This window comes from Mus pahari, chromosome 5, assembly GCF_900095145.1.
Source record: "Mus pahari chromosome 5, PAHARI_EIJ_v1.1, whole genome shotgun sequence".
NCBI lineage: Eukaryota > Metazoa > Chordata > Mammalia > Rodentia > Muridae > Mus > Mus pahari.
Window position 1 is genome coordinate 131,467,239 of NC_034594.1, and position 19,859 is coordinate 131,487,097.

Sequence of the window (19,859 nt, forward strand, 5' to 3'; positions counted from 1 at the left end):
CTACAGGTGTCAATTCATCACAAGTCCCAGATAATGCACAGAGGACTCCTCTGTGTCTAAAGAAATTCAGAGACATGCTGATCCTACCACTAAACCTGAGGGTGTGGCCAATGCAGAGGTCCTTAACTGGCAGTTTGGTGCATGCTCAGTTCTCTTTCATTTTCCATTGTTCTGCTAACATGACCTTTCCAGTCATTCCTTTGTATTATTAATTATTATTATTATTATTATTAATTATTTCCTTTTATTTTCAAGAAAATAATTTGAGACCCTTTTGATTTACCACAATATAAGTCCAGTTCTTCATTGTATGCTTCTCACCAGCTCATTGCTACCCAGCTTGAAAACAATCCAAACTGCACGTAGCAGAACCTGAACTCTTAATTCAAATATGTTGTTCCTTGGAATCCCCCAGAATAGTAAACCAAGCCACTATACTGTCTCACTCCCACCAGAAACATGATTACCTAGGCTCCCTGCTCTTCCCCATTCTCGGGTGTAATTCATCACCACCCCCATACATTCCACATCCTCAAAACCAAGCTGAACTGAACAGCCCTTCTCCTTCATCTCTTCTCCTTCCCTCAGTCAGCCTTTAGTCTTCCAATGGCTCCTCTATCCGCTTCTCAGCTGTCCTCCCTTCTGTCACTATTTTAAAAGCACTAGTTCTCCACTTCTTTCCACCAGAAAAATATAACTTCCCATGCTTGAACCACAAACTTTCTGCTCTGCTTCCTAACTCTACCCCCATACCTTGAAGCTATGCGTGCTGGATGAACGCCCGCTGTGTGAAATCACTGTAACTACCTGTAAAGCTTTCTCTTTGTCTGTCTTGCATTTCTCCACCACATTGTCGACAAACCGATAGAAGTTTTCTATTGCAATCCAATCAAATTTAGATGCCTTATGCCTCCTCTGCAAAATATACCGTGATCCTGTTCTCCATTGATCCTTTCCTTCTTTGTAGCTGTAACAGCCCAAGGATCTCTCCAGTGAGGACACTTTACTGTGCATGTGAGCTCTCTGGGTCTCTGGGGATTCTGTGAACAAGTGTCAATAGAATGAGTAGCATGAGACAACAGAAATGTTGTTTGGAGGCTGAAAGTCCAAGGTTAGGGTGGTGGCAGAGGGTCACTACTGCCTCTTCCCACTTCTAGGGTCCCAGGCATTCTTTGGCCTCAAGAGACTTCTTTGTTTTGGTCCTTGCCTTCATCTTAACATGGCTGGCTGTCTCCCCGTAGACGTCCATGTCGTTAGAGTGCCAAGTTCTTGAATGGGACTATGGCTCACGTTTACACCAATCTGACCATATCCCATGCAATCACACCCACCAATATCTTATTTCCAAGTGAGTTCGAATTCTGGGCTCTACTGGGTATCCAAACTTCAAAAACAGCACACCTTTCAACTCTGAAACCCTGGAATTCTGCACAGCCTCCCCAGAGTCTGTTTGCTCCATTCTGCCCTCCCCAAACTCCACACTTGGGCATTCTTTCTTAATGTCCACCAGGCCTGTTTGCTCTTTTCTAACCCCATTGCTCCTTCAACATGAGAAGCCACCTCTAAAGTATATTTATAACCAGTCCCAAATCGTCGTTTCCTTTATCTCTGTTCCCTCTGTCTGTCATATCCCAAGACCTGTAAGCAGTGGCCGTCTTCCTGCTTCTTGGCTCTGGAACATCCTAGAGCTAAGGCAGATCCCACAGAAATAAGCCAGCTGTATTCACTCTAAGCCCTCTTTTTGCTCCATCCCCATATTCAATTTAAAAATGCTCTAATATCACACTTAATTTATAATCACTCAAATAATCAATTGTAGTTTTTCTTCCTCTATTCTCTCCCCAGGCACTCCAAGGGCTTTGACTATGTACTGAGTTTTACTACAGAGGCACCTGTTATACCACTTATATCAGAATATAGTAGAATCACTAGAGCAAACAAGCAAACAAGCAAACACCACAATGACTTACAGTGTAAAGTTCAGTGAGGTGCATAGGAAGCGAGGCGAGAGGGAGGAGGTGCCTGACCCAGAGTTCAGGAGCCAAGGTTTCTGAGCTAAAGCTCAGTGACGAGAAATACCAGGCAGGCCAGGAGGGTGACAGGATCTTTCCACTCCTGGAAGGTGCTGGAGAAGGACCATGAGATCCTCTAGGAACTGTCGGCTACCATGATAGAAAAGTACAAGTGAGAGGTGACGTTGGCCAATGGATAGGGTAGCATCATGCAGGAACCTATGTGGCCTGGGTATGGATTTAAAGAGAGGAAGTTCTGTAGTTCCCCAGCTCAGAGCTTAGTCTTTACTTTCTTCCCAAGGGTCTTCTTGATTTCTCATGGTCCTTCCAAGCACCCTCCTCAGCCACGAGAAAGGTTTACTAAACTCTGCCAACAGTACCCCCCCCCGCACCCTTTCTCATTTCTGTTTCCTAGGCACACAGAACCAAGAGTAGCTGCAGCATATGTATTTGCTGAGTGAATAAACAAGCAAAGGATGTTTTCTCACCTTTAGTCTCTATGATTTTTTGGCGATTTAGTTTTTCTCAGCTTCAGTGAGCTCGTCTGCAAAGTGGAAGCATGAAGTGACAAGTCACTATATTGTGTGATGACCATGCCCTCTCTTATGAGAGTATCTCTTTTCAACCTGACACTCCACCTCTGCTCTTGCCTTTCTGGTCCCTTTTTTCCCTGCTTGTCTAGTTACCTGCTTCTCGATAGCTGTGCCCCACACAAGACCATGCTCTGAAACTATTGGCTTAATTCGTGGCAGAATCATTGTCCTGGTCCTCTTGTCTCTGAACCCATGGGGCACCTTAAACTACCCCTTCTTTCTCAACTAGTGCTTTGAGCAGTCGCAGAGAGACTATGCCATAGGAGGCAATGTCTCTTTAAGAGTCACATCTACCACCAAGTTCATGCATCTTTTTCATCTTGGCTGCAAAGTGCCAGCCATTACTTTGTCTCAGAGTTGCTCTAATCTGTGTGCCCTCCTCCCTCAGATGCAAAGTGCTGATGCTACTACTGCTCTACTCAGAATCTATCATGACTCCATATTTGCAACAAAAAGTAGAGATTCAGTTTCTGGTAATATGCCTCTGTGATTTACCGACCCTCCCCCCACCTCCTTAATGGCCTCTACCTTACATTACAAATGACTCTCCCCTTAATTGCTCCTGGTGTCCCTTCATGGCCATCTGTTCCATGCCTCTGTCCACACTGTTCCTTCTGCAGGAAGTCTTCTCTTCCCTCTGCACCACAAATTTCTAGATTCATCTCATTCTCCTATGTGTATCCAAACTGCCCCATCCCTGCGTGAGTCTTTTTTTTTTTTTCCCCATGATCTTTAACCTTGATCTACTCTTTTCTTCCTTTGAGCCATATTTGTTTCCATTTCACTGGGAGTATCTCATATTTTCCAGGGATCCAGATGGTGTTCTCACCTCATTAACCCTTCCTGTTTGCAGATCTCTTCTGTTCTTCTGAACAGGGTGGTGGGAATTCTCAAACATTACAGAAAGGGCTCTGGCTTCCAAGATTTGGGACCAGAGCCCCGGTTCTATCACATTAGCTGCAAGGTTTTGGTGAATGTTATTTAGCCTTCGGCAGTCTCACTTTTACCATATATCAAGTGGAACTTATTCATTAATTGTTCTCTGTGGTTCTTAATGAGAGCTGGTATAATAAGTGTAAAGCACTTGTTCAATGATTATTAGCTTATATACAATAAATCATGGCTTTTTCTTGTTCAATCATAGGAACTGACAAACTAAATGCCATGGTTTGTTTACTTATCAACTTCATCCCATCCGACCGTGATCCAGGACAAGGACCCAGCCTTTTATCTGTGTCCCAGAGCTCTCCACAGTGGTGGCTCATCAGAGGTGTATAATAGATGGCTTGGGGAATGATTTAGTACATTAATGAAGTCCTTGATGGCAATGAATGTCTATTATTCATTTCAATGTCCCTTGACAGTGTTTAGCAAAGTGGGGTTTTTTAAACATGGCAATTGGTTAATTAATATTTCCAAGTAAATAAATAAATGAATAAATGGATGAGAGGTTCAATTAAAAGCCAAACTTGCTAAATATATGTTGAATTGAAATAAATTAGTAGATAGGGGAGGGCTTTTGGAAAACAGTGAAATATAAATTGTGTTCCTTGAGAGATATTTTATTCCTCTCTGGTTTATTTACTTTATTAATCACAGGAGTCCAGCGATCTGTGCCTCCCATTGTACATTCTGCTCTCTCATTCTTCTCCCTTCTTCTGAGTTCATACTCTTTACTTCTTTAAATTCCCACAGGAATTCAATGTGCATCTGTGGTGCAGTTGGAAGACCCAGGTCCGTGGCCTCCCTTGTACTGGGAAGTCACATTCTGCCATGGGTAGATGTTGAACCATTTTACTTGTATGGCAGTGAATTTATGCAGATCCATTGCCAAGTTCTTATCTTGTTCATTTGTGATTAAAGTTGGATGTCAGGGACACATGGCAGGCTGTGTAGAGAAAGCGAGACAAGCTTTCAAGAAAATTGAACTGGAGACCCTGGTTGCATTAACCCAGAGTGCACAGCCATCGAGCCTCTAGATGTAGACTGGGCAGAAAAAAGGTGGGAGCAAATTTCCATTCAGAAATTGACAATGCTACTTCAGTTATTGTCCTGAAATTCTACTTATTCGTTCATTTACTCTTCTTACAGTTCCTAAAGAAACCAGTTTTGACTCTTACCATCTTTGCACAAAAAAGGGAGAGGCCTGGAAGGGTTAAGTATCTTACTTGTGTCTGTTTTTTGTGGCTCGAAAACGGTGGCTGGTAAGGTACTCCCATGTAGACCTTGGACTTGAATAGATATTGTCCGACTTCAGATCCTCAGTCATCACAGGAGCTATTGTGAGACCTTTTAGAGGTAGCTTGTCTGAATGACTGTAGGCCTTGTGGCAGTTTCTCAGCTCTCAGCTGGCTATGCTCTGCATTAGTGCTTTTTTTATCAGCAGCATTTGCCAGGAGGGTAGGAGAGAACAGTACAGCAATTCTAAGTCCTGCCAGTTATCTGATCTCCAAGTGTCTCAAGAAATGTTGCGGGTGTGCAATATAAGTCATATAAGTTCCATGAGTATGCATGTGGCTTGTGTCACATCTGCACAGCCATTGTTAGACATCTGTGCTTGCGGATGTGTTCGTGCATGTGGAGCATCAATTTCATGTAATATTACATGCTGATTCTAATAAGAATGCCCCCCCATAGCATCATTTGAATGTTTGGTCATTAGATGGTTGCGGCATTTGACAGGGATTAGGAGGTGTGACCTTGATGGAGGAAGTGTTTCACTGAGGTTAGACTTTGGGTTTTCAAATGCGCATGCCATGTCCAGTGTCTCTATTCTTCCTTCTACTTCTGCAAGCAGGTTCAAGATGTGGTTGTAGAACTCTCCAATATTCCAGCACCATGTCTGCCTGCATGGTACCATGCTTCCTGCCATGCTGATAATGGACCTCTGAAACTATAAGCAAGCCTCAGTTAAATGCTTTTCTTTCTTTCTTTTTTTTTTTTTTTTGATTTGTTTATTTATTATATGTAAGTACACTGTAGCTGTCTTCAGACACTCCAGAAGAGGGCGTCGGATCTTGTTACGGATGGTTATGAGCCACCATGTGGNACACTCCAGAAGAGGGCGTCGGATCTTGTTACGGATGGTTATGAGCCACCATGTGGTTGCTGGGATTTGAACTCCGGACCTTTGGAAGAGCAGTTGGGTGCTCTTACCCATTGAGCCATCTCACCAGCCCCAAATGCTTTTCTTACTAAGAGTTGCCATGGTCTTGGTGTCTCTTCACAGCAGTAGAACATGACTAAGACAGACTGTGTTAATGGGAATGCTGATCTACAGATATCAAAATGACAGACAGAGTTTACAAAAAATAAATCTACATCACATATGATAGCAATGAGATTGGAGAAAGCAAAGTTTATCAATAAAGAACTCAATATGATGTGTTCCTCAATACCATTCATAATTCTATAAATGGGTCTCATTGAGTTCTTAGGATGCATTATAATTTCTACTTTAATGACAATCATATTTTATAAAACACCAAATTTGTCTCTAATGGTTTGTTTGGCTGACCGGTCAGTAATTCTCTGAAGTTTTGCTTCAGTATTATTGGCTTTATGTTCCAAAACTATTTATATTCAGCCCAATCCTAGATGCATGGAATGAATGAACCCAAAAAATTTCTAGTCATTATAATTACACAGTGGGTATGACCGATGTGCCCTAAGTTTGGGAAATGTTTTGCTGAGTGTCACTTCTGAGTTATGTAGAGATAAAGGATATTTAGTGGCAGAGGATTTCAAAACAAACAGAGAGAAAAGGGTGAATTTAATACTATGTGTGCTATATGAACTTGGCCTAAAGATCATAGGCCAACAAAAAGGGTAGGCTTCCCATGGACTGTAGATAACTTTGTCTCCAACGAATGATCTCCACATAGAGAGCCAAGCCAGTGGTTATCCAGTGTTCCTGTATTTAAACCCAAGGCTATATTTATGCACCCTCCCCCTCCCCCATATTCTCATCCCATGGCAGTGAGAAGAACAGAAGAAGCCATGACAGGAAGCAGACCATGTGACACACGCTAACCCTCATCTCTACACCTTATCAGTTATACAACCTTAAGCAAATGCCTTAACCTTGCCTAATCTGGTTACTTATGCAGCATGGGCATTTTGGCTACATAGTTGAGGTCTCTGTAGGTGGCTATGAGATTTACATGGATGTCTCAGTGTGGTACTTGCCTGGCACATGATAAGTGTTCAATAAATAGCAGCTACTATTATGAGCCTCTTCTGACTCATTCAAGATTTTTCTCTCTCATTTTGCCTTAAATAATCCTGAATCCTAAAATATTCAGTAGAACTTCAAATCAAGGCCAGCTTTCCCCATCTGAGGACACACGATCTCTGCACCTACCTTCTATGATGCTTCTTAACTCAAAGGACATGTAGAATTTCTCCCCCTAAGGCAGGTAGTAAGAATTAAAGTAGTCATGTCTTCTGTGTTGTTTGAGTTCAATTCCTATATTCTCCCACTTGCTTTGGACAAAAACAGAAGCCAAGTGTAGATTTTGTTTGTGTATACATGTATATTTTGCTGTTGTTTACTTCTGGTTTTGAGGGGTAGTCAAAGTCGTATCCTAGAATCCTCAAATCTAAGGAGTAAAGTACATATTTTCCACTGTTGCATTTTCAAAATCATGTTATATACCTCTGAAATGTCCTCAGATAAAACCCCATTTTAAGGGGTAGGAGACAACTTAGTGGGCAAAGTGCTTGCTGTACCAGTTTGAGAATCTGAGACCATATCCCCAGAACCCACACAAGATTCTGAGGCATAGTCCCGGTAGCTGTGATCCCACTGCTTCTATGGGGAGAACTCTCCAGAAGCTTCTGGGCCATCTATCCTTGTATATCCAACAGAGAATATGTGAACAAGAGGTACCTTGTCTCAAACAAGGTGGAGGGTGAAGACCAACTACTGAGGCAATCCTCTCATCTCTACATTAGTGTTGTGACATATGTATGCCTGTGGTCACACACACATACACACAGAGAGAGACATATGAATGTACTATATGTACAATACAAAGATTAGAATTTTCATTTTAACATTAGAACTGTCATTCATGTTAATATATGAATTATAATAGTTAAAATTTATTTATCCTAGGGTTATAAGAAGCTAGATACACATCTTTGAAAAAAATCATTTCACTGTGTGCGGTTGATGATATAGGTGCTATGCTGGAGGAGATAACTGAACCACATACAGGCAGAGATGTGGTGACACTTTCCTCTATCTTTAAATAAAATAATTTATGTAAAACATATTCATGTTCACACATAAAATATAGAATGGAAACTACTGCAAAAAGTTGAATTAAAATTAAACCTAAGATTCTTAATGATTTGAAATTTATTTATGCATACTTCATCCAACCACATCAGGGGTACATATGAAGTGTAGCTCTGTGGTGTTCTTTTTTTTTTTTTTTTGGATTATAAGTCCCATGTAGGGCTTCTGCCTTACAGTCCATTGCCTGTAAGATGCCAAGGGGGAGCTGTTAGGCCTTGCAGACAGGAACATGAATTTCCCATGCCTCATTATCACCAAGAGGCTAAGCCATAGTCACAGAACCAGCAATGGGTGAGTGTGAGGAAGGAAGCTTTGAATCCGATTGCCTTTTTTCCCTCTCAGTTGCCTAGAGGGAATACGTTAGCTGAAGCCAAAAGGGGCAGGTGCCACAGGTTCAAGGAGAAAGAAGGTCTTAAATAATGGTCTAGAGGAAAGGAGAATGAATGGACAAAATCAATCAATGGGAAGTATTCAGTGCACACTGAAGATAGTAGTCAGGGATTTACAGTGAGATCAACAGTATGATTCTCAGCTGCCATTCCTTGTGTAACACAGAAATGGAGCCACGTGGTCATTGGATTTAACCAGTGCTGAAGTATTGCAGAAAATGAAGTGGAAACAGTGCAAGGATGTGGGGACTGGGGGCAACATGAAAGGGAGTTGCTTAGTGACTAATGACAGAACTTAATCTTCATTTATGAAAAGGGAAGTGGGGGATGTATGAACTTTCCATCTCATGGCAGTAGAAAATTGTCTGGCATCAGAAATGAGGCAAGAAGGTAAATGATGAGGGTTGGATATTGAGATTCTTGAGCTCAAAACCAACAGTGAGTTTCCAATATTGGCAACTGAGCACGTGATGAGAAAAATGAAGGGGAGAGACAAGATCATTAGAGAAGGGTCTTGAACATTGTTCTGCTTAAGGTTTCTATTGCTGTGATGAAGCTCCATGACCAAAAGCAACACGGGAAGGAAAGGGTTTACTTGTCTCACCCCTCCACAGGAAATCAAACAGGCTGGAACATAGGGGCAGGAGCTGATGCAGAGGCCATGGAAGGGTGCTGTTTACTGGTTTGCTTTCCTGGCTTGCTCAGCCTGCTTTCTTGTAGAACTTGAGACTACCAGCCCAGGGGTGGCTTTACCCGCAATAGGCTGGGTGGTCCTCCATCCATCATTAGGTAAGAATATCTTCTACAGGCTGCCCTGCAGCCCAGTCTTATGGAGGCATTTTTCTCAAAGGAAGCTCCATCCTCTCTAGCTTTTTATCAAGTTGACATACAGCCATTCAGAACAAACACCGGAAGGACCACTCTGTTCGATACTGTGAAATAATTGAAAAATGATAGAAATCTCGACAGAGACAATGATCCAGACTGTGAGGGATGGAGAGAAGAAGAAGGTGGTGTGGCTATGGAATGATTGTAGCAAGGTCCAAAAGTGAGTAGAATGAACATAGTGGAAGTATGAATTTTCTAAAGTCACATGGTTCACAAGTGGTGAAGCCTGGCTCTAAAACTGCTTGCTCTACCTCCTGGACCCACTCCTAACTACTTTACTAGTTACTTATAACTATGCTATTTACACATAAATACTACTGATTAATCCCTTATCTATGAATAGACATTGAACAATAGATACCAACTCATGAACATTTAATTTTACATCCCCTGAGGTTTATATTACAAGATAATAAATTTATAAAATATACCATCATTGTCACAATTTATTTTTATATAATGCATTTTATATTCACCAAATAGGAATGCAAACCCATAATAGATAGAAAATAGCATTGTTAAGTTCATTCTGTGTGCTATAAGCTGTACTAAAGATGTTTTCCTTGGGAATCAAATATCAATTTCTCCCAAATAACTGGAGTCTATGCTTATACATTAAGTAATGTTTTGCCCAAATATCTACCAAAATATTCTAATATCCAATAAAGTCAGCAACCATTACATTTGCCTACTTTGCTGACTGGTGACTACTAGTCCCAGATGTGCTCTGAAATTGCCCATTGGTTGTCATCTACATATTTCATAGATGGTTATACTAGGTTGTGAAAATTCAATCACTTACTGAGGTCATGTAGTTTAATGACTGTCTCACCCAAGATTAAAGCCAGGTCTGTACAACCCTCAATCATGTGTGATTTAGTGAGGTTGATTCAGCATGTTCTGTGTGATGCAGTGATACCACAAACATAATATTTATCATGACCTTTATAGATGCTAAGGAGAATATGCTAGCTGATTACTTAAAATATATATTATTTGTCTGTGTTCTGTGAAGAAAAGAGCCAGAGATGAATTGGGTTTCAGAAAGTTGCTTTTAAGCTAACTTAAAAAGTATACACTATGCTCCAAAGTATTAGTTATCTATGACATACAATGACAATAGCAAGATATATACTATTTACTAGTTCAAACAATATTACTAACTAATGGTATACATTAAGAGTAATATAAATTGTGGCAGGCAGGATTCTAGGTAGAAAAGTATCTGCGAAGACCCTGAGGGTATAATGTGTCACATATAAACTTTGGGCACAGTTAACCATTATTATCCTTTTTACTTTGGATAAAGGCACACATTTCTCCACCATTCCCTTGTGATACCCTCCAGCATAAAGTCCATCATCCGACATTCTGGCCAAGGGCTTGGTTCTCTGTTTCTAGTGCCCTATTTAGTAGGGAATCAGAGATAGCACTTGAGCATATAAAGGAGCCTCGTGTGGGACACAAGTAGTCCCTTTCTGAAAAGAAAGAGTCTAGTGGGAGGGAATTCTCAGCCCAACACAAAGCAAGCTGATCACACAGGATTTCTTTTTACTCAATTAGACCCAAGTTACACAGTGAAGTAAATGTCAAAGTAATCAGAAATAAGACCAAACATCCTGTCCCGTCCACAGCTGACTCACTTGTTGCTCGGCACAAACTTAGGACTTGGGGTAAAATCCTTAGGACTTGGGGAAAAAGAGAGAGTTGTGAACAGAAACTTGAAGCTAAGAAATTGCCAATGCCTGGAGAAGATTAAATATGCTGTGGATACTGCCTGATACAGAAACAGAAAAAGGAAAGCAATAAGGGCAAATCAGAAAGCAATTCTGATTGCTAGTGTTTTCAGCTTGGGTAGTGGCATGTCTACCCTTCTACCTGCTGTGCCACATTACATGTAGGAGGCTGTGGCCTCTCCCCTGGGCCACCCGAAGCCGCACCTTAAAGATGGCGCCTGTTGGCTATGGAGCTTGTGGTAAACAGGTCCATATTTGGTGGTGATATGTTCCCGCTCTTCTGGCTGGCTGAGGCTGCGCGCCTGATGAGGTGACGTGGCCTGAGCCTTTGCAGCAGTGGAGGCAGGACAGTCTCCCCATATTTGGCTTGCAGCCATAAATTTCTTCCTGATCATCACACTCGGGATGCGAGGCTGAGCACTGCACAAGGGTTAGCTTGAATGCTGTGAAGCGGCCCTCGGAAGACATGTCTGAGTGCATGAAGATTGTACCCAAGATCCTTCCCCTGGGAAAACTGGTATGGAATGGGTCTGGGTCACTACAGGTGATGAGTCTGTGGGTGATGCCAGTACAATGTCCCATGTCTTGCTCACCAGGGACCAGACCTCTATCTTCACCCATTGTGTTGCTTGCGCCTTTTAATATAAAACAGGGGGAACTGTGGGGAGTCACAGCCCCTGGGGCCACACCCCAACATGGTGCCTACAGGAAGAGAGTTCTTATAGTAAACAAGTCCTTATTTGACTACTGCTGTTATCCCTGCTGATCATTGGCTGAGCTCCCTCGCCTGGCAAAGCTAAGTTGCCTGGTGTGATTGGTCGGCGTGAATGATATATTGGGCTCTTCCCCGGGGTTCAGGGGAGATGAAGATTGAAGCTTGCTGAATAAACTGCTGTTAGAAGAACTGGTGGTTGCGTCTTCCTTGCTGGTCGAGAGAGCAGATGCGACCATTACATTAGTTGCTACAGTGGTTCGTGTTCTTCTGCTTCTGTCTGAAGCAATGGCTCTAAGGTAGTTGCTCAGGTGACCCGGGTAAACCTACGCAAAGTCCATCTGAGGCTGTCCGCATGGGAGGGCAATGTTCTGGGCCTTGACTTATCAGAATGAAATTTTGTACCAATTTTAAAAACAAAAACATCTATTTTCTGACTTCAGATTCTGCCCATTTCCTTGAGCTAGGACAATGCAGGAGTATTGCATGCAGCACAGAGAATAGTAGAGGCCACATATCTAAGAGAAAAACAAGAGACTGAGAGATCCTTCTATGGCAGATCCCTGTATCACATGTGGCCTGACACTGCCAGTAGGTTCCAGGATGGTTCAGTGACCTCTCCAAACAGCTAACCTTGGCAGAGTCCACTCCACTCAGCACTGATGGGTAGCCTTGCTGGAGGCACCAGAATATTAGAAGCTGAAGTGAACAATGTTAATACTTGTTAATACAATTTTCTTGTTCAATTAATAATGCCTAGCATCTCCAAGTATTAACCTTGAAGAACTGACTTGAATTGCAACTTGCTTAGATGCCTCTGTCCTGGCCCATAATCTGATGGAGAGACCTGAGATATGTCAAGCAATTATTCCACAGTTATAGTTTTGCTAATGAGGGAGAGGACATTTCTGTCTGAGGTCTGGGCCTATGGAGACTTGAGCTGTGGTTACTAAAGACATCAACCATGTACTTTGCCAATGTGGAGAGGACAAAGAAAGTATGGGGCATTTCTAACATCCTGAAGAACTGGCTTCTAACTTCAAGAGGTAGCACTGCTCTGAGCCAGGATTGGCTTCCTCATTTGGGGGCCAGGGCATTTTTCTTTCTTGCCTTAAAGCAAGGAGTTCTAATAGCAGAAACCTCTCCTTCTGTGGTTGGCCCTAGGTCTTCAGCTTCAGATTATTTTTGCTACTTCTATATCTACTTCCTCATTACTTCCTGCTCTTCCTAAATCAAGGTGTAACCTCTCCAGTGCTGTAAGCCAAGCTCCCCACTTCCATTTCAGGCTTTGCCAAACACACAGTCTTCTCTTCTCTGGACGGTGGATCTACAGCCAGTATGGATGGAACCTGCTTCCTATAACTCCACCCCTCTTGTGAACATTCTCTTCTATTTATCTAAGTGGATATGAGTTTCTTCAGAAAGACTGTTGATTCCTTGGAGGACAAGTATCTTCTTATTCCAAGCCCTGTTGCCTAGTACCATACCCTCCAGAAATATTGGTAAATATATCAAGTTAGAATCCCCATCTTTGGCAGATCATCTCTGATTAATGGGGAGCAAAATAAATGTTTCTTTTTATTCCTTTGCTGGTATGATCTGCAACTTTCTGAATTCTGCAACAATTCTGTGATGTTCCCTTCCCTGTCTCTTGGTGATTAGTGTCAATACTTAATAGTTAGAATCCCTGCGTGGGGCCTTTGGCTTTCCCCTACTCAAATGTATCTACAAACTGACTTACATATATAACCTGTGCTGGCATTGCATTGTACCTTAGGGCAAGACATATCTTCCTCTACAGCAGTGGTTCCCAATCTTCCTAATGCTGCAAACTTTAATACAGTTCCTCATGTTGAGGTGATCTCCAACCATAAAATTATTTTGTTGCCACTTTATAACTGTAATTTTGCTATTGCTAAAATCATAATGTAAATATCTCATATACAGAGCATCTGATAGGGGGCCCCCAAGGAAGAGGGGTGGTCACAATATACATTTTGAGAACCACAGCTCTAGAAATGGAGAAATAGAACTACTTTACAAGGCAGACACAGTCACTGCTTTGGCCTCATTTCACAGATGAGGACGTAAGGATACAGAATGGTTAAGGAACTTGTCTAAGGTCATTATAGGTATTGTTGGTGTCCTGGAATTTAAATCAAGCAGACTCACTCCAGAACCTATGTCCCTAGCTCTCTTCCCACCTATGTCTAAATGTGAGCATGCAGGGGTGGGGGTGGAGGTGGAGGAGTCTATATTGCCGATCTGAGCCCTCCCTAAATGAGTTGATTTTGCTTTTGATTGAGTCAAGAGCTGGAACGTCCTTCTACTTTCACTGAGCAACATGCATATATCTGCTTAAGTATTTCCAAGTTGATTGACTTTGTCTTAAATACAGGTGTGTGTGTGTGTGTGTGTGTGTGTGTGTGTGTGTGTGTGTGTGTGTGCAAATTATAGGGACTACTGCAAGAATTTACTCTGATTCCACACTGTACCAGTTTTGAATCTAGAAGTGACTTGGAGGCAAAATGTGTGTTATTTAAAATGACTAAACAATAGTAAGTGAATATGATACCATCCTCAAGGAGGGGAAATGGAGCAACAAGTCTCTTTTCTTTATTTTTAATTGTTCTAGTATTTAGAATTGCCTGGGTCATCTGTAATTGAATTGGTTCATATTTTGTAGTGCTAAGGAGACATCACTTACTGTTCAGCCAAGCAGGAGCAGATTTAAACACAGTTCTACACCCATGTCTGATGAACAGAGCAAGGGAAACTGTTTCTTTGATTTGGGGGCTATTTATTTTGCAGTGCTGGGTACTTTTGAAGCCTCAGAGAGTTCTAAATTGAATCCTAGGAAGAAAGTATTCATAAATAGTAAGCATAAAAATGAGTACATTTGTCCTGTATCTTCCCGTATATAGTCCTAATAGCCCCCACTTCCTCTTGCTGTAAAGCATGGACTTTCCTGTGGCTTTAATAGTTTAACTGGTTAGGTTAAGTTGGTGATTCTTACCTTGATTTAGCCCAACACCACATATTATAACAACCATTTAAAATTTTCTTTCATCTTCTTTTAATTCCGTAAATAACACAAGCTGTGCATACAAAATCTCTACAAGTAAATAGAATATTTTAGTAGTAATTAAGTGAGAAATAGAAAGGTAGTTTATTGTGGTATAATAACTGTTTTTAACATTAAAATACTCTATTTCAGAACAAAAAGTACACTGCAGACATTTGAACATAGTACAGTTTACCTAATGTGAAGTATGATAAACATGTGAATATAATAAGAGCAGTGGAGACTAATGAGGATATGCTATTTTGCATCTTGTGTAATGGTACATTATAGTACTCCTAACATTTCATAGGCAGCAGGAGGAGGATCAAGATGTTGAAGCTACCTTCAACTATAAAGTAAGTTTGAGGCCATCCTGGGCTGCATTAGCCCCAGTCTCAAAAATAACAAAATAAAATAAATTTAAGCCAGATATGTTGTATTTATGAATCAGTGACTATACAATGTATAAGTTCTCAATCAACACAATAGCTACACACCCGAGATGGATCATGTATTAAAGCTATATAAGCTGCTTAGTGTTTATGTGTAATTGGACTTAGCATTTGAACTATAAACAGTGTTTTAAACATTTAAGCAAATGACCGTATGATATTTAAGAGCTTATAGAACATGGGGGACATTTTATGCTATGCAAATCAGTCTTTGGCACTGCTGTATCCCAGTCATCCTGCCTTTTAAATGTCAGTTCTGCTGTTCAACTATAAGTGTGTTATTCAAGAACACTTCTTTACATTTCCCTCAATGCTATCTCCTAGGTGATGAGCCTTCCACTGGCAACCATAGGGTTAATGCTGAATACTACACTTAGCCCCAAATAATAATAATAACATATTCTCTGACTTTTTGTGGGCCCCAGGAAATAAAGAACAACCAAAATAAATTCTCAGTAATTGGACTAATTATGAGACTGTTCTATAATTATGTTCCATAATTGAAAGACTAAGTCCAACCAGTATACACAATAGCCCAAGTTCTAGGCTTACTAAAACTTGTTTCAGTGAATGACTCATTTGGGGCTCCCATGTCTGAGCCAGTGACAGGATACACATTGTTTAAAGAGATATTTTTCCACTTTCTAGAATGCTTGCCAATACCCAGATGTTGCTACCATAATAACTCAAAAAGAACCAATTGCTTCTGTTTATATGTGTGGCATTAAAATGTTTGGATACATCTGGAATATCTCAAACACTGAGAAACTTCAAGTCCTTTAAAGTCGGGACCAGAAACACAGAAGACTCTGACCTATGGCCTTTGACCTAAAAATTTGCTAAATCTTCATGAGGGTCTGCAAAGTTGCTGTTGTTAACCCCCCCCCTTTTTTTAAATAAGGAAATAGAATCAACAAGGGAAACCATGTCCCTTATTCAAATGGCTGGCTCTATAGTAGAGCAGATTTTGAATCTAGAAATGCCAAGTTTCAAAGAATTGGACTTGTTAGAGATATTATGCCCCTCCCCCATCTGTCTTTTTTTTTTTCCCCAGGGGGAAATTAATCTTTATTCACTACCCATTGGGAATGCAGCCATTTTAGAGTAGAACTACCGTGTGACCCCGCTGGACCCCTCTTAGTTATAAAACTGAAGGACTGAGTCAACATACCAAAAGATCCTTGTGCATCCTACACTATTCACAATATGATACAAAATGAAGCCAACCTAGATGTCTATCAATAGGTGAATAGGAAGAAATAAAGAAAAATGATATCATGGTGTTTGCAAGAGAATATCTAGAACTGAAGACCATTGTGTGAACTAGAATAACCCAGATGTTAGGGTGGGCCAACTCAAAGCCCTGGATCTGGGCCTGTGAAGTATCTGAGCCAGTCTGCCTGTCAGTTCTCCCATACCCATACCACTGGGATGAGCTCTCCAGCACTGCCTCATTTAGCTCATCTAATTCCCCCATCTGTCTTAAGCATAGATTTCTGTGAATGTACAACAGAAAGAGTGTAAATTATGACTGAGTCCCAGTTTGCTCTATATAGTAGCAATGCCCTGTCTATTAATTTCTGCTTACTTGGTAGTTCAGTAGTTTTTATACTAACCTTGTTTTTGGCTCCTTTCCTGGCTTCATGATTGCATATGAGCTCACCTTTGTGAGCATCTTGAGGTCAGGGAATATGTGTTCTTGTGCTCTTCATTTTTGGGTCTTTAGGATATAGCATGATACCTGACTTGAAGAGAGTGTTTGTTGAGTGGACTTTAATTGAATGATGTTTCTCCTTTTAGGCCTTGGCCTTACACAATATTTCAGCGAGGCTTTGACCTGGTTTTGGGAGAGCAACCCTCTGATAAAATATTCAGGTAAGTTCATGTCCAGCGATGTGTTTGTGTTTGTCCATGAGCTCCACCTCCCACTGAACATTCAGAGTGGTGAACACAGGAAACACTCAGACATGTTCTAACTACTTAACACAGATGTACTTGACTCAAATCATACCCAGTGGCAGCATTGGGTACTGCGAAGTTAGACGGATTCTGTTTGAGTCCGGTTCCACTCCTTGCCAGCTCAGGAAGCCTCAGTAAAGTGCTTAAACCCTCAGATCCTCCAGCTTCCCCAATTGTTAAATGGGGCTATATTACATGCCTGGCTGGATTATTGTGAAGGATATGTGAGATAATACAGGGAAAGTCCCAGCACAAAATCTGGCACAGAACAGGCAATTAATGTCAGTTCCTGCCTCTCCACTTTACATCTAATTTGCACCTTCTTCATAGAGTCTTAAGTTGTTCAAAATTAATCTCTCCCGCCCCTGCCTCCCTCTATTCTAAACTCTACCTCATTATTATTTTCTTTTATCTATTACCCTCCTGATCAAATTTGATGATTCTAGTCCCTCCCAATTTCTACCTGCATATCTGGTAATAAATAGCACATATTAGAGAGACTCACAAGCAAAAGGGGAATTTGGGTGCCAGCCATGAACTATTGAATTTTCATAAAATTTAATTCGCACCAGGCCTTTTCTGGAACACAAGCATATTGTTCATTCTGGTAGTCAGTTTGTCCTTCACTTAACACACATTTACCATGTACCTACTTAGAGTCAGAGATTGTGTTTGGCCTAGCAGCACAGACCTTTGTCTTCTTCCATGGGCAAGTCCACATTTGGAGGAATTGAACAGACCTTCACAGGTGGAGATCATCAAAGAATGAGCTCCATCCCTGCATGCCGTTGCTAGAGAGATGGAGAGCCACCGAGGCCAGGTGGCCAACTTGCTTCTTTGTTACTGCTGTAACACAGCAGTCTGAGGATCCTTTAGTGCTACCTTTTCTGACTGCTTTGCTGTCAGTCACTCGGACTTTTGTGTTGATTTTGACCCTGCACCTGCATCCTTGAGCCCACTACCACATACAAGCAGCTTGTGCCATTTGGCCTCCTGAGTTAGGATGGACACAATCACAGTTCACATTTACATAACCACTTCCATCCATGGCCTCTCCTTACCCTTCAGTCTCCAGACTGCCTCTCCCAGGGCAGGTCAGGTCAAGTTCATGACACTGGCTACCGCCTGCTTTTGAGTGTGCTCTATGAGAAATCAACAATATACCTTGGTCTTAAATTTTCTGACAATGATGTTTTGTTTGGATGAATTTCCCTTCATTTTCTTATTGCTCAACATTCAGAACCATTTATAGGTAACACAAATGAGGTAAGGGGAAGTCAGGAGAAATTGAGTTGATTAGCATAGATAACTTCTCCATTTTCTGCAAATTTAAAGGTAACACTAGTGACCAAAGGTTCTGGTTAAAGTTCTGATCTCTACTAGATCAGACCTTGCATATGAAATTATGTTCCATCTCCACAAGCATCATTTTTTTGTTTCAAGCTTGCTGGCTGCTGAGTGGATACAACAGCCATGAACTACAGAGGGAGCAGGTGTGTGCTTTAATCCATGACTTCACCACCTCAAGAGCCAGTGGGATAATCAATATGTTATTAACAATTTTGGTCCCTAACATGACAATAACCCTGTTCTCAAATGAATACAATAGGTTTGCTTCACTTACTTTGAATCACGTTTAAATTAAAGCCATTCTCGCATCTAAGACAATCATATACCAATGGCAATTCCAGGAAAAGTTTGATATGGTCAGTGATGAAAATAGGTTATTTATTTGCTGTTGTACTAATTCACAATTTTATTCTCATCAATTCCAAGCCACTGCATATTTCTCTCACCTGTGAAATAGAGCTAAATTCTGGCATTCAAATCTTTCCGCCATTGAGTATTGATATTCACCTGTTAAATAAGTTGTTCTTTTCCTATGAAATTCTCTATTTGTGGTCAAATCTACCTTCTATGGTACCCAATCCACTATATTCAATATTTTCTCATACTCTTGTCATTCAGCAAGATTGCATTTTTCCTCATAACATAAACATTGAACATTTCCATGGTCCTGACCAGGTCTCCATATCTGTAATCTCTTGAGCATCCATCATTTCAAAGCATGATTTCAGATGCTGTAGGTATGACCTTGACAGGCTTGATAAAGAGATTTCCTGCCTTTAAGTTCTCAGACTCATCCAAGAGGTGACTTTTTATCTCTGGCCCTATGTGATAATTCCCAGGTGTTATAAGAATCAGTGCACCCAGCACAAACCAGTTTATTCAAAAGTTCTGGGAGTTATGTTCAGGGAATGCATACTTCCTAAACATATCATGGTAAATCTTATCAACAGCCATGTTGACAAACATTGCTATAAAACCTTATTCTAGTGATTCACAATGAATGACTACAGTAGTTAATTGTCAATAAATTTATCTCATATTAATTTTTAATTTGGCTATTCGCTTCTGAATGAGTTGGTTGTCTTCTTGAGGAAAGGCATTTCATACAGAGCTTTACAGATCGGATATAGTTTTCAAAATATAGTAGACCTTTGGTAGGTATATGTAGGTACTCAATTTACATATCTCCCAAGTTCTTGAAATCAGACTAGGAAAAGATATAGTGAACCCCATTTTGAAAACTACCAATCCCAAACAAACTACAAAAACTTCCTGATTCAGCCAGCTGAGTTTTCACACCAAAGACATTCGTATAGTGACTCAGTGTGAAGATCCATCCAGTCCACTGGACTCTCTCTCTCTCTCTCTCTCTCTCTCTCTCTCTCTCTCTCTCTCTCTC

At 41.0% G+C, this 19,859-nt stretch overlaps 1 protein-coding gene across 2 annotated transcripts in view; it reads left to right on the forward strand.

The window, feature by feature from the left end:
• Astn1 (astrotactin 1) overlaps nt 1-19,859 on the forward strand; it is a 320,538-nt gene that overhangs the window by 195,284 nt on the left and 105,395 nt on the right. For both annotated transcript variants that reach the window (XM_021198865.2, XM_021198866.2), the window contains exon 9: nt 16,952-17,026. In XM_021198865.2, coding sequence (XP_021054524.1) covers nt 16,952-17,026 — 75 coding nt within the window. The remainder of the gene's footprint in view (nt 1-16,951; nt 17,027-19,859) is intronic.